Below are 17902 nucleotides of genomic sequence, written 5' to 3' on the forward strand. Positions count from 1 at the left end.
TTTGGTATTTCAGTCACCATCTCACAACCAATTTTCCTTAGCTCGTTGCAGCCATTTGAGCTCCTTTTGTTCCATCATGACATTTATTTCTTCTTTGAGCGCCTTTTTTGTTTGCACATTAAGCGGGTTGGCCTCCTCCTGAATTCTCCTTAACTCAGTTGTTCTTGCCAGAATATACTTCTCCGTCAGTTGCTCCTTTTGTTTACACATTAAGCGGGTTGGCCTCCTCCTGAATTCTCCTTAACTCAGTTGTTCTTTCCAAAATATACTTCTCCGTCAGTTGCTTCTGTTTTTTACCCCATTGCTGAATAAGTTTCCGGCACCCTTGTTGCTTCCTTCTGAAAACCATCCATGGATCTTTGTTTGGACATCTCACTAACCATGATTCTTGAACAATCTTTTTAAAATCCCCACACTTTGACCAACTAGCTTCATACCGGAATGGCTTCCATATTTTCCTAGTAGCCGGTGCCTTGTTGTACATAGCAAGGAATAACAGAAGATGATTTGAACTACAATAGTTAAAAGCGTCCACACTCGCACTTCGCCATACATTACTCCATTCCATATTAGCCACTACATTATCCAACTGTTCTATTCTCTCCCAGGCCTACTGTTGTTCCAAGTGTACTTTGGGCCCTTAAATCCTAGGTCATGGAGTCTATAGTCCTTTAATGCATGCTGAAAGTCTTCCATTTGCCCCCTAGGCCAATTTATTAAGTCCTTTTTTTCCGAGAGGTTCACAATTTCATTAAAATCTCCTACACACACCCATGGAGTAGGTTGGAAGGAGTTAAGGTGTCGGAGTAAATCCCTTGATTCTTTCCTTTTCGTTGTATTTGGATGTCCATAGAAACCGGTGAATTTCCATGCGGGCCAAGGCCCTCAACTAGTAATCATCACATTAATATGACGACAGCTAAAATTCTGAATATTGACAGTAAAATTATCATTCCAAAGCAACATTAAACCTCCACTGCGACCTTCACTGTCTGTGACGTCCCACATCGCCTGGATATGGAGATGAGGATGTGCTTAAATGTATACTACACCCTTAATGACAACAACGCGTTTGAAAGCCGCGATGGTCATGATCCCATCAGAACCCCGCAGTTAAGCGTGCTTCTGCTGGAGTAGTACTAGGATGGGTGACCTCCTGGGAAGTCTGGTTTGGGGGAGCCAAAAGCGGACAATATTGTGTGTCATTGGGGTGGGATGTTACACTATCCACACAAAACATGTAATCAAATCCCAGTTTTATTCGAATAAAATCACATTTTTTCTTAGGCATTTTGGTTTCCATCAGGAAAAGCAAATCGGGTTTTGTTGTGCCAAATACTACCTAAATTAATAGATAATATTTAGTACGTTTTAACTCGCAAGTGCACAAGATCAAAACAATAGTATAGTGCAGCAAGTACGAGGTCGATCCCATGAGAATTGTGATTTTATTTAGATTTAATTAAAAATATCAATTTGTCACTGAATTGATATTGTGAAAAAGAAATAAAAAGATAAATGAAAAAGGTAAAGGCAGGGCTTTGATATCCACCATTAATCATACTTAGATAATATAACAATATGCCAATGCTTTGAGCATGTTATGTCTATCTAATGTTTGTCAACCTAAGGGCATGGGTGTGTACTCCTTAAGCTATAGATTTTCCTAAGCAACGAGTTAGGCGGCATGGGTGTATACTTTAACTCTTTTCTTTCCTAAAGGATTTAGCATGGGTGTATACTAAGTTGTTCTTTAGGAAAGCATATATTCTGTGGAAATCGACAAACACATGAGGCCTAGGGCATGGGTGTATACTCTCGGTTCCCCATGTTGATTAACCCAAGAACCTGGTGTGGATTACTTTTGTTACTTATGTTAAACCCAAGACTCGGTCATCCAAATTGATTTAACTAACTAGTTCATACCACATGCATATAATGGCCAGTCACGTACATAAGTGGAATTCATGAAAAGAGGAATTAATCAAGTTAAATATCACAACATGATCATCACAAAGGCGCCAATATTGAAATATTAAATAAACATAATTAGGGCTTCAATCTAGCCCTCCTTAAGAGTTAGTTACACATAATTAAAATAAAAAGAAAAGATAAGGGAAAGAAAGAACCGAAAACCGCTCCTAGAAGTAGCCTCCAAATTCCTCTCCCCAAGTTGTGCCTCTTCTAAGGATGTCTCCTCAATTCTTGTCTATTGAATTGTGAGGCTTAGAAGTCTATTTATAAGGCTTAGGAGAGTCCTAGAAGCCCTAGTAATCCTAGGAATTTCGGAGATTTAAGTCTAAGTCCAATTAGGATAAAGAAAACCTAAGTCCAAATCGGAATAGGATTCGCACTAAATTGCGGTCCCATCTTGCGGCGTGATTTTGGCCTTGCGGCCCTCCGAATTGGGAAAATGCTATTTCACAATGATTTTTAGCATTTTGAGTTAGATTTCGAATGCTGCTTGAAGCACCTCAATCGCATATTGGAGCTGAATGTTATGGTCAAAATACCGAGAGGTATGCAGAATCCAATTTTTCCTCCAATCCGATTTTGACTATTATTTGAGAAATTCCGATTTACTCCTTTCTTTTATTTGATTAAACTTAACCATGATTGGCTAAGCTTAACCATATCTTCTAGGTCTTCCCAATTTGCCCTTTAAGCTTTGAACTTTTCCGGAAACGCTTCTTTTCTTCCAAAAACCTATAAAACAAAGAAAATACAAAAAGGAAGTAAAATGGCATAAATTAACTAAAACTAAAGGATTAAAACATGTAAGTTAAGGGCTAAAAATATGAATATTTTGGCACTTAACGGGCTTCTTTTCCTTTACCAAATGGCGAAGGTCATGAGCTGTCCGAGGGTTCCTAAGCCCTCGGTAATTCCAACTTAATACATTCATTGAGATTGGCAGGGCTGCAAAGCAGCCTCCGCCTAAACATTGTTTGCATTACTAATACCAAAGTCTGAACCTCTTACTCGTTTTCTCCCAGAAAAATCTCTTAGGTCTGAAGAGGACTGCATATTGGTCTGGCATGGTCTTGCATTTTCTAGTACAGCGGCATGCACTCTTTTTTAACCAGCGTGCTGATTCAGTCCACCCACACAGGCACGGGCCATCTCACGATTTTTCATCTGGCAAGATCCTCCGGATCTGACTTTTTTGCAAAGCCCAAATTGTTGTGAATGTTGAGCGCCGAATATTGCATATTTCGGCCCTTTAATTTATGTTTGCAAAGCCTTTGGCTTTATTATTTTCTGATGTTTTTGGTAGTTTTGGTGCTCTAGTGTTTTGCAGGTGGCTAAAGGAAAATTGTGGTTCAAATGTAGAAGATGCAAAGAAATTGAAGAATAGCATTTCTGGAGTTAGGATCGAGTGCATTACATTGGCACAGAAGCCTTACGCTCGAGCGCACCTGTGCTCGAGCTTGGACATCAGTGCACGAGCGCAACTGCTCTGCAAAAGACATGAAGCCCGAGTGCGATTGAGCACACCTAGTGTACGATCAAGCACACTTGTTCGACCTGACAGCGTTAAAAACCCTAGTTTTTATTATAAATACCATATTCTTTTATTGAAAACGCATCAAGGGGGCGCCATTCATTGTACTTTTGACGTTTTTCTGGCATTTTGAGGTCTAAAAGTGATTTCCCTTTGTACGTTTTTAGTTTTTGATGAATTCAATCCATTTAATCATGCCGTTTGAAGTCATGAGAGGCTAAAATTTTCAACTAAGGTTGAAGATGAAGCCTCGTCATTGAATAGTTTTATGTTTTCATGTTTGTTCGTTTCAATTCAATTATGTGACAAAATTGTGTTTGACTGTTGCAAATTTGGAAATTCATTGTATTTTATCCGACGGATACAATGCATCTTTTGATTTACTTTGGATATCAAAGCATGGATACATTGGATCTTTTGAACTAAATTGGATATGCATTGTCTTTTGTCAAATGGATGGATTCATTGATCTTTGAATAGGAACAATAGAACATGCCTAGGTTTAATTGTTTGTCGGATTTGTGAACTAAAACGTGAGAATGTATGCTTTAATTTGGTGAGGTGGATTCTGAAAACCTTAGTATCTTTTTATCATTCCATTTAATCATTTTTAATTTTAGTTTATTTTTATTTTGAATGACAAAAATCCCAAAATTTGGAACTAGGTAAAAATAGAATTAGTTTAGATAAAAATTGATTTTTGCAAAGCAATTCCCTATCGATTGACCTCGCACTTGCACACACTATATTGCCCACGACGCGTGCGCTTGTGAGTATAATTATAATTTGCACATTAGTGAACCAACCACTTGCCCCAGAGTTGGAGGCGTGTAGTTGACTGCTTTCAAATTCGGCCCTGGCTTGCATTTTCCCTTTTAGCTACATGCACATTTCTTTTCTCACCATCTTGTTGGTTCGGTCTAAGGTTGGCAAAATAGGTACCTTGCAGATACCTGTTTATCCTATGCATATTTTCTTATAATAAGATTTTAGATTAGATGCATGAATTATCTTAAATCTTATTATAAAAAAGCATACGTAGAATAAACAGGTATGTGCCAGGTACCTATTTTGCCAGCCCTAGTTCAGTCCACCCACAAAGCCATGGACATTTCCACGATTTTGCACCTGTCGGGCTCCTACTGAGCTGGCTTTTTTGCAGGGCCCAAATGATTGTGAACCAGCCATCTGTCCCAGAGTTGGAGACATGTAGTTTTCTGCATTCACCTTCGGCCACGTTCTTTCCTTATTCCCCGCCACTAGATTCCATTCCATTTTCTCTTTGATGTGATTCCATTGACCCCTATAAGAGTTATCTGGTTTTTGGAGATTTCCTTCCCCTTGAGCAGCTTCTATATGCGGATACATCTCCCCTTGACTGTGGCCTGAATCTTCGTTGAGATCTTTTTGGGCAAGAAAGTTGCCGTCCACGGATTCCCCCTAGCACCTTGCTTCACAAGCTAATTTCTTCCCTTGATTTAAGGGATCATTGTCTTCAGCAATTACCAAGTGAGGAAACGGCTTTTCTTGCTGGATTCCCATATTGCCCTCCACTGCCAAAGATGGTGAATTTAATTCCTCCGAAGCTTCGCTTCTTTTTTCCTTGCCAGATGCATGCAAATCTTCTTTAAATGGTAAATCATCACTTCCCATTGCATTCTCATTCACACACAAATCTTTTTGTCTCCCCTCCATACTTTTCGTATTTTCCCCATAGAAACTGCTGTCCACCTCATTAATGCCATCAAACGGATCCTTTTCTCCAAAAGGAAAATTTCCCATTTTTGTATGATGTGCATGGCCAGCCAGCCCGTCATTGGCTCTAGAAAATTCTATCAATATTTTGCCACTACTGTTTGCAGCATTTGGCATCGCAGCCCCTTCCGGTGGTTGGAAAGCTCCTCGCCCCGGCCCTACAAATATTCAGTGGCCTCCTCTCTTAGGCACATCCGCCGTTTTTCCAGCCAAGTTCTATTCAGTGGGACTCTGAGCCAAGGACTATACTAAGTTTCTGGCCCATCTCCTTGCCTTCCTTTTCCATCTCCTTTCGTGCATCCTTCTGTGCCATGGCAGATCCTCTCACAACTAAAGCAAAATTTTAGGATCTTCTCGTATTGGAATGGCACCCAAAGAGAATTTTCTTTCAACTTTTGGTAAGTGTTAAACACACAATTTTATTACATGCCTCTTTTGGTGCCTTGCACAAAATTAAAATTTCTTTCATCAATTCAATTTCATGGCATATACTGAAGATCATGTGAGACACAAAACCCTAGCCCTTTGTAACCATCAACTATGGTATTCATTCTCTTTTGTCTCTTTTCTCTTTCTACCCCTGCATTTTCCAAGGGAAAATTGGGTTCTCTCTCAATCCCTTTCTCTCTCACGACTACCAATATATCAAAGCTATTTGCCATCCTCTTCAAATTTCATTCTCACATGATGCAATCCCTTTTCTTTTGATTTTGTTTTATCTTTTTTTCCTCTTCCTTTTTCCCATGCTGCGCTTGCACGTCTCTTTCCTTCTTTTCATTTCTTTTCTTTTCTTTTCTTTTCCGCTCTTGTCTTCTACTCCCTCACGCAATCCCTACTCTTTCTCTTATTTATACCCCTCATCTCTCAGTCAATCGTGAGAGTTAAAGAAACTAGAGAGGCAGAGAGCGAGTAAGGGAGAGAGAAGGCGAGGGGCAGCAAATTAGAAAGGGAGAAGAGCAAAACCAGAGAAAGGGAGGGAGACGGACCGAGCGGAAGAAATAGAGAGAGAAAAAGAGATTGGCGATGAGATAAAGAAATATAAATTTATGAGAAAGAAGGCATGAGACTGAGATAGAAGAGAATGATTTGGGTTTTTACGGACTAAATCACTGGGTTCATTGAGGTAAACCCACTCCCTTGTATTTTTGATTAATTAGTTAATTTCAACAGAGTCTAATTATAAGGTGTTATTAAATTGGTAGTTGTTAACCAAAGTGGAACAACAAGTTATTTTCCAAGGTGATTGATTAGCAAGTTCAAAGACTACTCATGGCCGCGGTCTAGAGTAAGTAAATTCACTACCCCTTCTAAACTTATCATGTCATGCTATTTATACATTTATGTATCAAATTGAAATACTTATTTTATTTACATATTATGGAGTTAGAATGCATGCATGAAAGATTCTGCTAAAAGGTTTTTGGATGAGACGCTATTCATTTCAAAGAATTATTTAGAATGCTCTTTTTTTTATTTAAAAAAAAAATGCTTTCTAATTATAGCAAGTTGATATTTGGAAAATTTCCAAAATGAGAAAAAGAAATTTTGAAAGCATGATGATAAACCCTCCTACATATTGCCTAAGTCGTATCAAGAGAAGTACAAGAAACAAGAAAAAGTTATAAAATGAGGGCATGTATGGAGGAGAGTATTTTGGCCCCAAGAGAAACATGAAAGTAACTCGGTACTGATGCTAAGGATGGATGCACAACCACTAAAAGAGGATCTGCTAGAAGGTGGTTTCATCATTTTTTGCCATGTTGAGTACACCTAGAGTTAATCGGCTGGCCAAGGGAACGAAGCTGTGGCCACAGGATCTCATCACAGGTCACAAGGGCCGCACAACCCTAGTACACCTGGGTAACAGTGTACATAGGCCCTATTATGAGATAATGATAATAAAAAATTTCTTTGATTTATGATGATGTTTTATTGCTAGACGTAGTAGTATGAATATGTGACTGGTATGGGATGGTTGCATATGTATACTCTTATGGCTGGTTGGCATATATATATTTTTGTGCTTTCCGAGTTCAAAACAAAATATTTTTCAAAACTGGGAACAACGAGTACAACTATTTATGGTTGTGGATTTTACTTACTGGGCCCCCTTTGGGCTCATTCAGTTTTATTTCTTGTTTTCAGTTAAAGAGCAAGGTGGAATAGAAGGCCGGAATGGGGGCGAAAATAACTTATCCAATAATTTATATTAAGCACTCTAATAGACCTTATAGATCTTTACAAAATAATATATTTTTTTTTAAAAGACGAAAAGCGACAAACCTAGCCTTAACAGGTTGGGGGTGTTACAATTATGGTATCCGAGGAAAGGTTATAAGGTTCTGTAGACTTTTAAAATATATATATATATATATTGAACCATCCTCGTCGTAACGGGAGTTAATCCTCGTTAAGACGCAAAGAGTAAAAAGTAGATTTGAATACCCATCACAAGCCCATCCTAACAAGACTTCTGACGAGAAAATTGTAGCTTCAACTTTGGTTATGTTACATGTCCCATCCTGACGAGGTTCCTAACGAGAAAAACAATAGCTTCAGCTTTGGTCCCGTTCTAGCAGGACTCCTTACGAGGAACCAGTAACTTCCTGTTACATGTCCCGTTCTGATGGGACTCTTGATGAGGAAACAAAAACTTCCTGTTACATGTCCTGTTCTGATGCGGTTCCTGAAGGGAAAACAGTAACTCCCCGTTACATGTCTCATTCTGACGCCCCATCCAATAGGGAAGGCTAAGAACTCTTACAAACATCAAATCTTCACCCCGACACTTGGGGAAGAATGGGAAATTATAAACAATGTTTTGATCATTAAATAAGGCCAAACTCCTAACAAATTTGTTTAAGTTTCTTGAGATTCTTACCATTTTGTTTTCTTAATTTAGTGAATTTTTCAAATAGCTTGTTGTAAGTACTCTGCAAATTATCCACTCCCTCATATTCACTATCAAAATAAGGGATTTTATCAGAAGGCATTATTGGGGTCAATAGGATCACACTCAAGAATTAAATCCTTCACAGTTTAAACCCGCTCTGATACTAATAAATAGACTCCAAAAACACACCAGGAGGGGGGGGGTGAATATGTGTTTTTGTAAAATAATGCGGAATTAAAACATATAAGCATGCAACAATCAATCACCAAAATATGTAAACTAATAAATATTGGGATTATGCCCTGAATCCCAATGATTTTATATATCTGTGCTGACATTCAAATGTTTGTTATGAATATAGATGTTATATTCACTGATTAAAATGAATTGAGAATATAGCACATAAAATGTCTGTTACATGCTTATTACCATGTTTATCATATTTGTTATGCATGTGAAAAGTCTTAGAATTACATTGTATATGGATATGGTTGTGAGTAACGTGGTTATCACACAAGGTCATAGTCCATAATCTTTGTATCCTTAAAGTATAAAGTTTGCAGTCAGTAAATGGAACTGGGCATTCCATTTTGAGTAAGAATGTTACACATCGAATCTTGGTCATCTACCTTGATCAAGCGAAATGGTGACTTCGGGATTGATGTGTAGTGTGCTGAGAACCTAAGGCACTTAACAGACCATGGAGTTGTCTTTTTTTCATAAAGATACTGTGTATTGAGAAAACACAGTAAACTCGTTAAAGGCTTTTTAGACTTTGATTCTAAATCCTAAGAAGTTTGTGAACTCATATGTGAAGTAATGATTACTTTGATATATCGTAGAGTGAGACCTATCATCAGTCAACATAACTCAATACGTTGGGTAATCACATCTAACATTGTGGGAACACCAATTTCAAGAGGGAAATCAAATCCTTTGTTGGTAAACAAAGAGAAAAGAAATTTCCCCTTGAGATAGATTTTATGGATATTATTCTTAGAGTCTTCGGCTGAAGCATTTTGGTTGGAATACTAAAATATATATACATGTGTTTTACACCTGTATGAGAATAATATAAAATCAGTGATTCAAGGATAAAGAGGTAGAGAATTAAGTGGCAGTATCCTAAGCCTTAATTCTACTACGGAATATTTCATGGAAGAATCATAAGTCAAAAAGTCGAAGCTATTAATTGTTTTAAATCAAAAATATTTATTGGTGTTCAATCACATTCATTTAGTAGAAGTAATTCTTATTAGAATATTGTTGCGTAATTAATGTCAGGGTGAGACGATTACGGACCTATTCAAGCCAATAATATTTTTCCCTTTAGGTGCCTCGCCAAGCTGATGTAATTTAACCATAAGGCTTTCTTATTTATTAGGCTAAGTGTTTTATTTAATTAAAACATGGGCTAAAGAGATTAGATGTAATTGGGCTTGGGATAAAACCTAGAGGCCCAATGAGCATGAGTGGAAAAACATAATGCCAAATTTATTCACTGGTCCTATGCATTAGAGACAAGGAGAAAGGGCTAGGGTAAAAGTGTTGTGCAAATTTATTTAACTCGCAAGTGCACGAATCAATTATAGTTAATGGATTGCAAGTGCGAGGTCGAACCCACAGGGAATTGTACTCTTGAAAGCAATTTTAAATCTAAATTAATTAAATCCTAATCTAGTTCCAAATTTTTGAGAGATTTTTCTGTTTGAATAAAAAAAAACAAAAGCATGAGCAATTTAAAGTGATTGAAATCTTATGACGAAACACTAAAGTTTCAGAATCCACACTCACAAATTCATAACAACATAATTTCATGATCTATAATATTCCCCAAAGTTCTCACATATAAATCTTAAGTTTTTTTTACTATTGCTTCAAAGAATTAATCAAAAGATCCCATGTATCCATTCATAACCCAAATCACAAAAGAAATCCAATATTCGATCAAATCATTAACTGTATCCGTAAATCACAAGAAAATATCCAATCTTTATCAAAACATCAATTGTATCCAGAGAATAAATCACAGGGGAAATCCAATTTTTAACAAAGAAAACCAAGCAATCAATTATATTGAATAATCTTAAATCATCAAGTGTATCCTTGAATCACAAAAGATATCCAAGAGTTATTCAATCCAATTGATTAGAAGTAAAACAATAGAGCAATTAAACCATTAAATTGGGAAATATTACATACATGAAACAAAGTTGCTAATCATAAGTGAGGCTTCATCTTCAACCTTAGTTGAAGGTTTAGCCTCTCATGTTATTGAAAGACAAAACAAAATTGATTGAATTCATAATGTAAAATCGAGTACTTACAAATAAGAATCACAAAGTAGAGATTCAAAAGTTAGGAAAACCTTAAACTCTCTTCTTTCTCCTCTGCAATCTTCAAATTCGTAGCCCCCTCAACTAATCTGATAATTCCCTATTTATAGACCTAAAACTTAGGGTTTTACAAGTTGAAATCGGATACAATTCGTCCAGGTTTGTACCATTTAATTACGGGACGATTTTGGAATAGTAAACGTCCGAATTAGCAAAATCCTATTTCACAATGAATTGTAGTATTTTGAGTTAGCTTTTCCAACGCCACTTGAATCACCTCAATCGGATATGTGAGCAAAAAGTTATGGTCAAAATACTGAGACGTGTAGAATCTGAATTTGAATCCAATTCGAAATTTTATTCAATCTTATCCTTAATCCGATTTACCCATTTCTTGGATTTGGTTAAACTTAACCATATCATCTAGGTCTTCTCAAAGTATGTTTTCTTCCAAAAAGTAGTTTTTCTTCAACACCTACAAAATACTAAAAACACAAAACTAACACAGAACATCAGATAATAACACAACTAAAGGATTAACACAAGTAAATTAAGGGGTTTAAATATGCAATATTTGGCACACATCAAACACCCCCAAATTTAACTTTTGCTAGTCCCTTAGCAAAACAAAACGAAAAATAGAATGAAAACAAAACAAAACAAAACATAAATCCTCTTTCGTGGGAGAGACGATTGCATTTAGCATATGCAACAAGCCTTTTAAACCCCTAGGCATCCCTAGTGGACGAGTGAAGTCTCGTGAGGGCTTAACAGGAATGATACCCACAAACATTGTAGTACTATGTTGTTAACAAGAAAGAAGTTTCACATAAACCATGGTTCTCATTCATGAGCAAACTTAAAAAGACAAACACCATCATCACTATCAAAAGGAAATCCAGAATCAAATCACTCATAAATGAACAATTTAGACTTCATATGTTCTGAAATGTGTAAAGTGTAATTAGCATACAATCATGAAGCTTTCAGCTTAAACTCAAGACAAGTTCCATAAAATTTGTAAGAATCCCTAACAGATGAAACAACCAAGGCAAGATATGCAACTTTTTTTTTTTTTTTTTTTTAACAGACTTTGTAGTGTCTAACTCCCTTAAGCTTTCTAATTGACCCATGTAACAAGTGTTAGGCCAATGACTCCCAAGCCAGTGGCTTTAGGGCACTAGATGTAAAACATCTCTAAGGGCTTAGTAACTTAAGTCAACAAGGCTACGAAGCCAGACTAGCCATATCTTAAATCAATATTGAATTTCACACCTTTTGACACGAACACTCAATGCTTAATGAGGCAAGAGGTCCGGTTACTCAACGAAAAACTCAACATGATCTTTCTTTTCTTTTTCCTTCTCTTTTTATTTATTTATTTTTTATTTTTTTATATCTTGCAAGCCAATGGTTATTCATCAATAGGTCATCCAACAAATCTCAAAGAGAACAAGCTTAAGCTCAAACATCATACCTCACAGAAAACATGCTAATGTGCTCATAAAAATTTATCTCAAAACAAGTGAAATCTCTTTTACCCAAAAATAAGTCAAAGGACTTAGACTCCAAATGACATAATGATGTGTTCAACCCTTTAAGCAAGCTAATGAAATGCAAACCACAGTCACAGTTTAACTCAAACTTGACAAAAACATAGCATAATTAATTTTTTTTTTTTTTCAAATTTTTTAACACAAAAAGACAAATAAAACTAAACAAATAAAAACAAAAATAAATAGACAAAGATAGACAAAGTGTTTTTCCATACCCCCAAACTTGAATCACACATTGTCCTCAATGTAGGCAGAAACACAATACCAAGAGGTATAAGGAACCAGAGTGAGCAAAGAGACGACCCCCAAACTTACTCATAATAACACCTGTCCTGAAAAACACAAAAATAAAACAAAAATGAAGATAGACGAAACAACACAAAAAATGACTAAAAATACCAAAGAAAAAGGAATGCCTTCCATAAGCGCTAAGTTTACAGTCTTCAGCCAGACTTTTCACCGCTGATGATTAAGTAGACGACGTAGGATCTTCCAAAGGCAATTCCTCACTCTCCGAAATTTCCAGTTCCAAGAATGGCTTCAACCGCTGACCATTGACCTTGAGAGCACTTCCATTCTTAGGATCCTGGATTTCGATGGCTCCATGAGTAGAAACTGCACGCACTATGAATGGTCCAGTCCATCGGGATTTGAGCTTTCCTGGAAACAGATGCAGACGTGAGTTGTAAAGGAGGACTTTCTGACCAACTTCAAATGATCTTCTCAAAATGTTTTGGTCATGGATCTTCTTCATCTGATCTTTGTATAGCTTGGCACAGTTGTAGGCATCATTCCTCAATTCTTCTAATTCATCTAGCTGTAACTTCCTTTGCTCACCAGCCTTGGTGAGGTTGAAATTTAGCTGCTTTATAGCCCAATAAGCCCGGTGCTCCAATTCCACAGGGAGGTGACAAGCCTTGCCATACACGAGTCGGTAGGGAGACATGCCAATTGGAGTCTTGAATGCAGTCCGGTATGCCCACAGAGCGTCATTGAGTCGAAGAGACCAGTCCTTCCTTGTCGGGTTCACCGTCTTTTCTAATATCCTCTTGATTTCTCTGTTGGATATCTCAACTTGCCCACTTGTCTGAGGATGGTAGGGAGTTGCAACTTTATGAGTAATACCATACTTCTTCATGAGTTGCTCAAAATATCGGTTGCAGAAATGCTTCCCCCCATCACTGATGATGGCACGTGGTGTCCCAAAACGTGCGAACACATTTTCCTTCAAAAATTGCAACACGACTCTGTGATCATTAGTCTTGCAGGCAATAGCCTCCACCCACTTGGAAACATAATCCACCGCCACAAGGATGAAAAGATACCCATAAGAATTAGGGAAGGGACCCATGAAATCAATGCCCCAAACATCAAACAGCTCCACAATAAGGATCGGGTTCAGCGGCATCATATTCCTTCTTCCAATGCTCCCCAACTTCTGGCATCTATCACAGGCTGAACAGTAGGCATGGGCATCACGAAAAATGGAGGGCCAATAGAATCCACTTTGAAGAATCTTCGCCGCGGTCTTTTTAGAACTGAAGTGGCCTCCACATGCATGATCATGGCAAAAAGATAGGACATTTTGCTGGTCATTTTCAGGAATGCATCTCCTTATAATCTGATCTGGGCAGTATTTGAACAGGTAAGGATCATCCCAAAAGAAGTACTTCGCCCCAGCCAAGAATTTTGATTTGTCTTGCCTAGTCCAATGTGATGGCATTTGGGCAGTGACAAGGTAGTTCACTATGTCTGCGAACCATGGTGCATGATTTTGAGAGATGTGCATAAGTTGTTCATCAGGGAATGTCTCAGCAATCGGCACAGCATTTTCATTGAAGTCGACAACCAGCCTAGATAGATGGTCAGCTACCACATTCTCGGAACCCTTCTTGTCCCGAATTTCAATATCAAACTCTTGCAGCAACAGAATCCACCGGATGAGACGAGATTTAGCATCTTTCTTTGACAATAGATATTTCAGTGCAGCATGATCCGAGTAGACTAAGACTTTAGACCCTAGCAAGTAAGATCTAAACTTATCCAGAGCAAACACTACAGCTAACAACTCCTTTTCAGTAGTGGAGTAGTTAAGTTGTGCATCATTCAGAGTCTTGCTGGCATAGTATATGACATGCGGAATCTTCTCTACTCGCTGACCCAAAACGGCTCCCATAGCATAATCAGAGGCATCACACATTATCTCGAACGGAACCCCCCAATTAGGTGGCTGAATGATTGGTGTAGAAGTTAAGGTCTTTTTCAGAATCTCAAAGGCTGTCTGGCACTTGTCATTGAAGTCAAAAGGAACATCTTTTGCCAATAGATTACATAGAGGTCTTGCTATCTTGCTGAAGTCCTTGATGAATCTTCTGTAGAACCCAGCATGTCCCAGAAATGACCGAACCTCCTTAACTGTCCGCGGGGGCGGAAGGTTAGATATCAGATCAACCTTAGCTCTGTCAACCTCAATACCTTTGTGGGAAATTACATGCCCTAAAACAATTCCTTGTTTCACCATGAAGTGGCATTTTTCCCAATTCAGAACCAAATTCTTCTCCTTGCACCGTACCAGCACCAATGTGAGATGATGTAGACATTCCCTAAATGATGAACCAAAGACTGAGAAGTCATCCATGAAGATCTCCAGGTGACGTTCAACCATATCTGAAAAGATGCTGATCATACATCGCTGAAAAGTGGCGGGTGCATTGCACAATCCAAACGGCATACGGCGATAGGCAAACGTACCGAACGGACAAGTGAAAGTAGTCTTCTCTTGATCTTCGGGGTCCAGTGGAATTTGGTTGTAGCCGGAGTAACCATCAAGGAAACAGTAGTACTCATGGCCTGCCAATCTCTCCAACATCTGATCGATGAAAGGTAGAGGAAAATGGTCTTTTCTTGTCACGGCATTTAACTTCCTGTAGTCAATGCACACTCTCCATCCTGACTGCACACGAGTGGGGACCAACTCATTTTCCTTGTTCTTGATAACTGTAATCCCTGCCTTCTTCGGCACCACATGAATGGGACTCACCCATTTGCTGTCAGAGATTGGGTATATGATTCCCGCATCCAGAAGTTTAATTACCTCTGCTCGAACTACCTCTTGCATGGCCGGATTCAACCGTCTCTGTGGCTCGCGAGAAGTTTTAGCATTTTCTTCCAGATGAATCTTATGCATCACTACTGTAGGGCTGATTCCTTTGATATCTTCTATTGACCACCCGATTGCTTCTTTATGCTCTCTCAAAACTTCTAACAGCTCATGTTCCTGATCACTATCCAAATCGGCAGCAATGATCACAGGCAGAGATTCTATAGGATCCAGATACTTGTACTTCAGGGTGTCTGGTAGAGGCTTCAACTCCCGCTTGACAGGCTCAGCTGCTAATGAAGATGGATCAGGGGACGATGTCAAAGTAATTTCTGTAGTCTCCGTCTTTATCTCAGGAGTTGAGTCTAACAAGGCGTCAGCTTGTTCCAATAAAGTGTCCAGTGCCATGTCACTTCCCAGTGCAATCAGGCATTCTCCCAAGGGGTCTTCAATATCTGGTTCATTGACAGTTTTCTCTACTATCTCCTCAATTAAGCATGTGCTTCTGACCTCCTCATACTCAAATGGCTGCTTGCTGATATCAAAGATGTTCAGTTCCACTGTCATGTTTCCAAATGATATCTTCATGACTCCAGTTCTACAGTTGATTAGGGCATTAGCCGTAGCTAAAAAGGGACGCCCTAATATGATTGGAACTTGAATTTCTGCATTTTCCGTCTCTGTATCTAGGACAATGAAGTCCACAGGGTAGTAGAACTTATCAACTTTGATCAGCACGTCTTCAATAATTCCCCTTGGAACCTTCACAGATCTGTCAGCCAACTGAAGTGTAATTGAAGTGGATTTCAACTCTCCCAATCCCAACTGAACAAATACTGAATATGGCAGTAGATTTACACTGGCCCCCAAATCCAACAGAGCTTTCTCAACTCGATTGTCACCAATCTTGCAAGCAATGGTAGGACATCCAGGGTCCTTATACTTTACAGGCATCTTGTATTGCAAGATAGAGCTGACCTGCTCAGTCAGGAAAGCTTTCTTGGGGACGTTCGTCTTTCTCTTGATGGTGACCAAATCCTTCAGAAATTTGGCATAAGAAGGCACTTGCTGGATGGCATCTAGGAATGGAATGTTTATCTGCACTTGCTTGAACACTTCCAAAATATCATCGAACTTCGAGCTCTTCTTTGGCGGTTTCAGTCTTTCTGGATATGGAGCTTTGGGTATATACTTTTTGGAAGGATCCTCAGTAATCGGAATGGCAATGTCCGGTCCTGTGTCTTCCGCAGGCTTGTCCAGGTTTTCCTTCTCTTCTGCAACCTTAGTGGCCTCTTCAGGCATGACCACTTGATTATCCACCTGTTTGCCTGACCTCAAAGTGGTGATGGCTTGTACATGATCCTGACCATGCATAGAGGCAGAGGAACTTCCAATCACAAATTGCCCTTTTGGGTTAGGCACAGGTTGACTAGGGAACTTCCCTCTTTCTCTTTCCCCCACTTGATTTGCTAGATGGCCAACTTGTCCTTCTACCTTGATCATGGCCTGCTTAAGTTCTTGTATGTCTCTGCCATTAGCCATGTTGGAATTCCTCAGCTCCTGTACAGCTTGGTTGGTGAAACCTTTTAGCTCTTGTACAGATTGGGAGTTGGAATTCTTGAGCTCTTGTATAGCTTGGGAGTTGCTCATGGTAGCATTCTTCATATCTTGTATGTTCGTATCCATTGATTGCATGAATGCTTTCATCATGTGTTCCAGTGATGACTGTGGTGCAGGCTGTGGCCCTTGAGTGGTGGATTGATAAGCAGGAGGTTGAGTTTGGTGAGATGGCCTGAACTGATTCTGAGCTTGAATGGATGTATCTCTCTGGTTCAGTGGTTGATTCTGCTTCCAAGAGAAATTAGGGTGATTCCGCCACCCTGGATTGTAAGTTTCGGAAAACAGCCCAGTGGTGGGTTTTTTGTACTCATTGAAGGCATTGACTTGCTCAATTGGGTACTCTGTTGACAGAGTTGGGCAGTTTTGAGTGAAGTGCGTTTGACTATCACATAACCCGCATGCATCAACGTGGTAAGTATCTGCTGCATTCACTGGTTTGTTTAGGACCATAGTGTCAAACTGACGCCTGAGAACCTTGAACTCCTCCCTTAATTCAGCATCGTTCCTCACCTCATAGATGCTTCCTGTCTTGGGAGCGGGTTGTTGTCTGTCCCAACTATCTTGAAAATCCCATTGTTGCGCTCGTTCAGCCATTTCATCCAAAGTTTTATAAGCTTCATCCCCAGTAAGACTTAAGAATTCTCTACCATTCATCGTCTCAAGCGAGTTTCGCTCACTTGGTGTTAGTCCCCTGTAGAAAATTTGAACTAGCACCTCATTCTCAAACCCGTGGGGTGGGCATTTTATAGTAAGCTCTTTAAACTTCTCCCAGCTATCGGTGAATCTTTCCCCTTCTTTTTGTCTGAAATTGGTGATCTGTAGACGGAGGGCATTGATTTTGGAAATTGGGAAGAACTTGTGGTAAAACTTGCTTTGCAACATATCCCAAGAAGTGATAGATCCAGGTCTATTGTTGAGTAGCCAGGATTTCGCCCTATCATGTAGGGACAGAGGGAATAACCGAAGGCGCACCGCTTCTGCTGGGGCATTTTGTGTATTAACAATGTCCCAAATTTCCAAAAAAATCCTCACATGAACATATGGATCCTCATTCTCTAATCCTCTAAATGCAGGAAGGTGGCCTATTGTACTCGGCTTCAGCTCGAAGCGAGTAGCTGGCAACACTATACACGATGG

At 39.0% G+C, this 17902-nt stretch overlaps 1 protein-coding gene and 1 non-coding gene across 2 annotated transcripts; one reads left to right on the forward strand and one right to left on the reverse strand.

Moving 5' to 3' along the window:
* Positions 1 to 12356: 12356 nt before the first annotated feature.
* LOC132174256 (uncharacterized) lies at positions 12357 to 16648 on the reverse strand. Its single transcript, XM_059585941.1, has 3 exons — positions 15007 to 16648; positions 12588 to 14541; positions 12357 to 12372 (listed from the first exon to the last, which is right to left on the reverse strand). The coding sequence occupies exons 1-3, from the start codon at positions 16646 to 16648 to the stop codon at positions 12357 to 12359; spliced, it is 3612 nt and encodes a 1203-aa protein (XP_059441924.1).
* An 841-nt stretch (positions 16649 to 17489) lies between these two features.
* On the forward strand, positions 17490 to 17596 carry LOC132176765 (small nucleolar RNA R71). The gene has a single exon (XR_009439619.1). It is a non-coding gene; the product is annotated as a small nucleolar RNA R71 (small nucleolar RNA).
* Positions 17597 to 17902: the final 306 nt, after the last annotated feature.

This window comes from Corylus avellana, chromosome ca3 (genome assembly GCF_901000735.1).
Source record: "Corylus avellana chromosome ca3, CavTom2PMs-1.0".
NCBI lineage: Eukaryota > Viridiplantae > Streptophyta > Magnoliopsida > Fagales > Betulaceae > Corylus > Corylus avellana.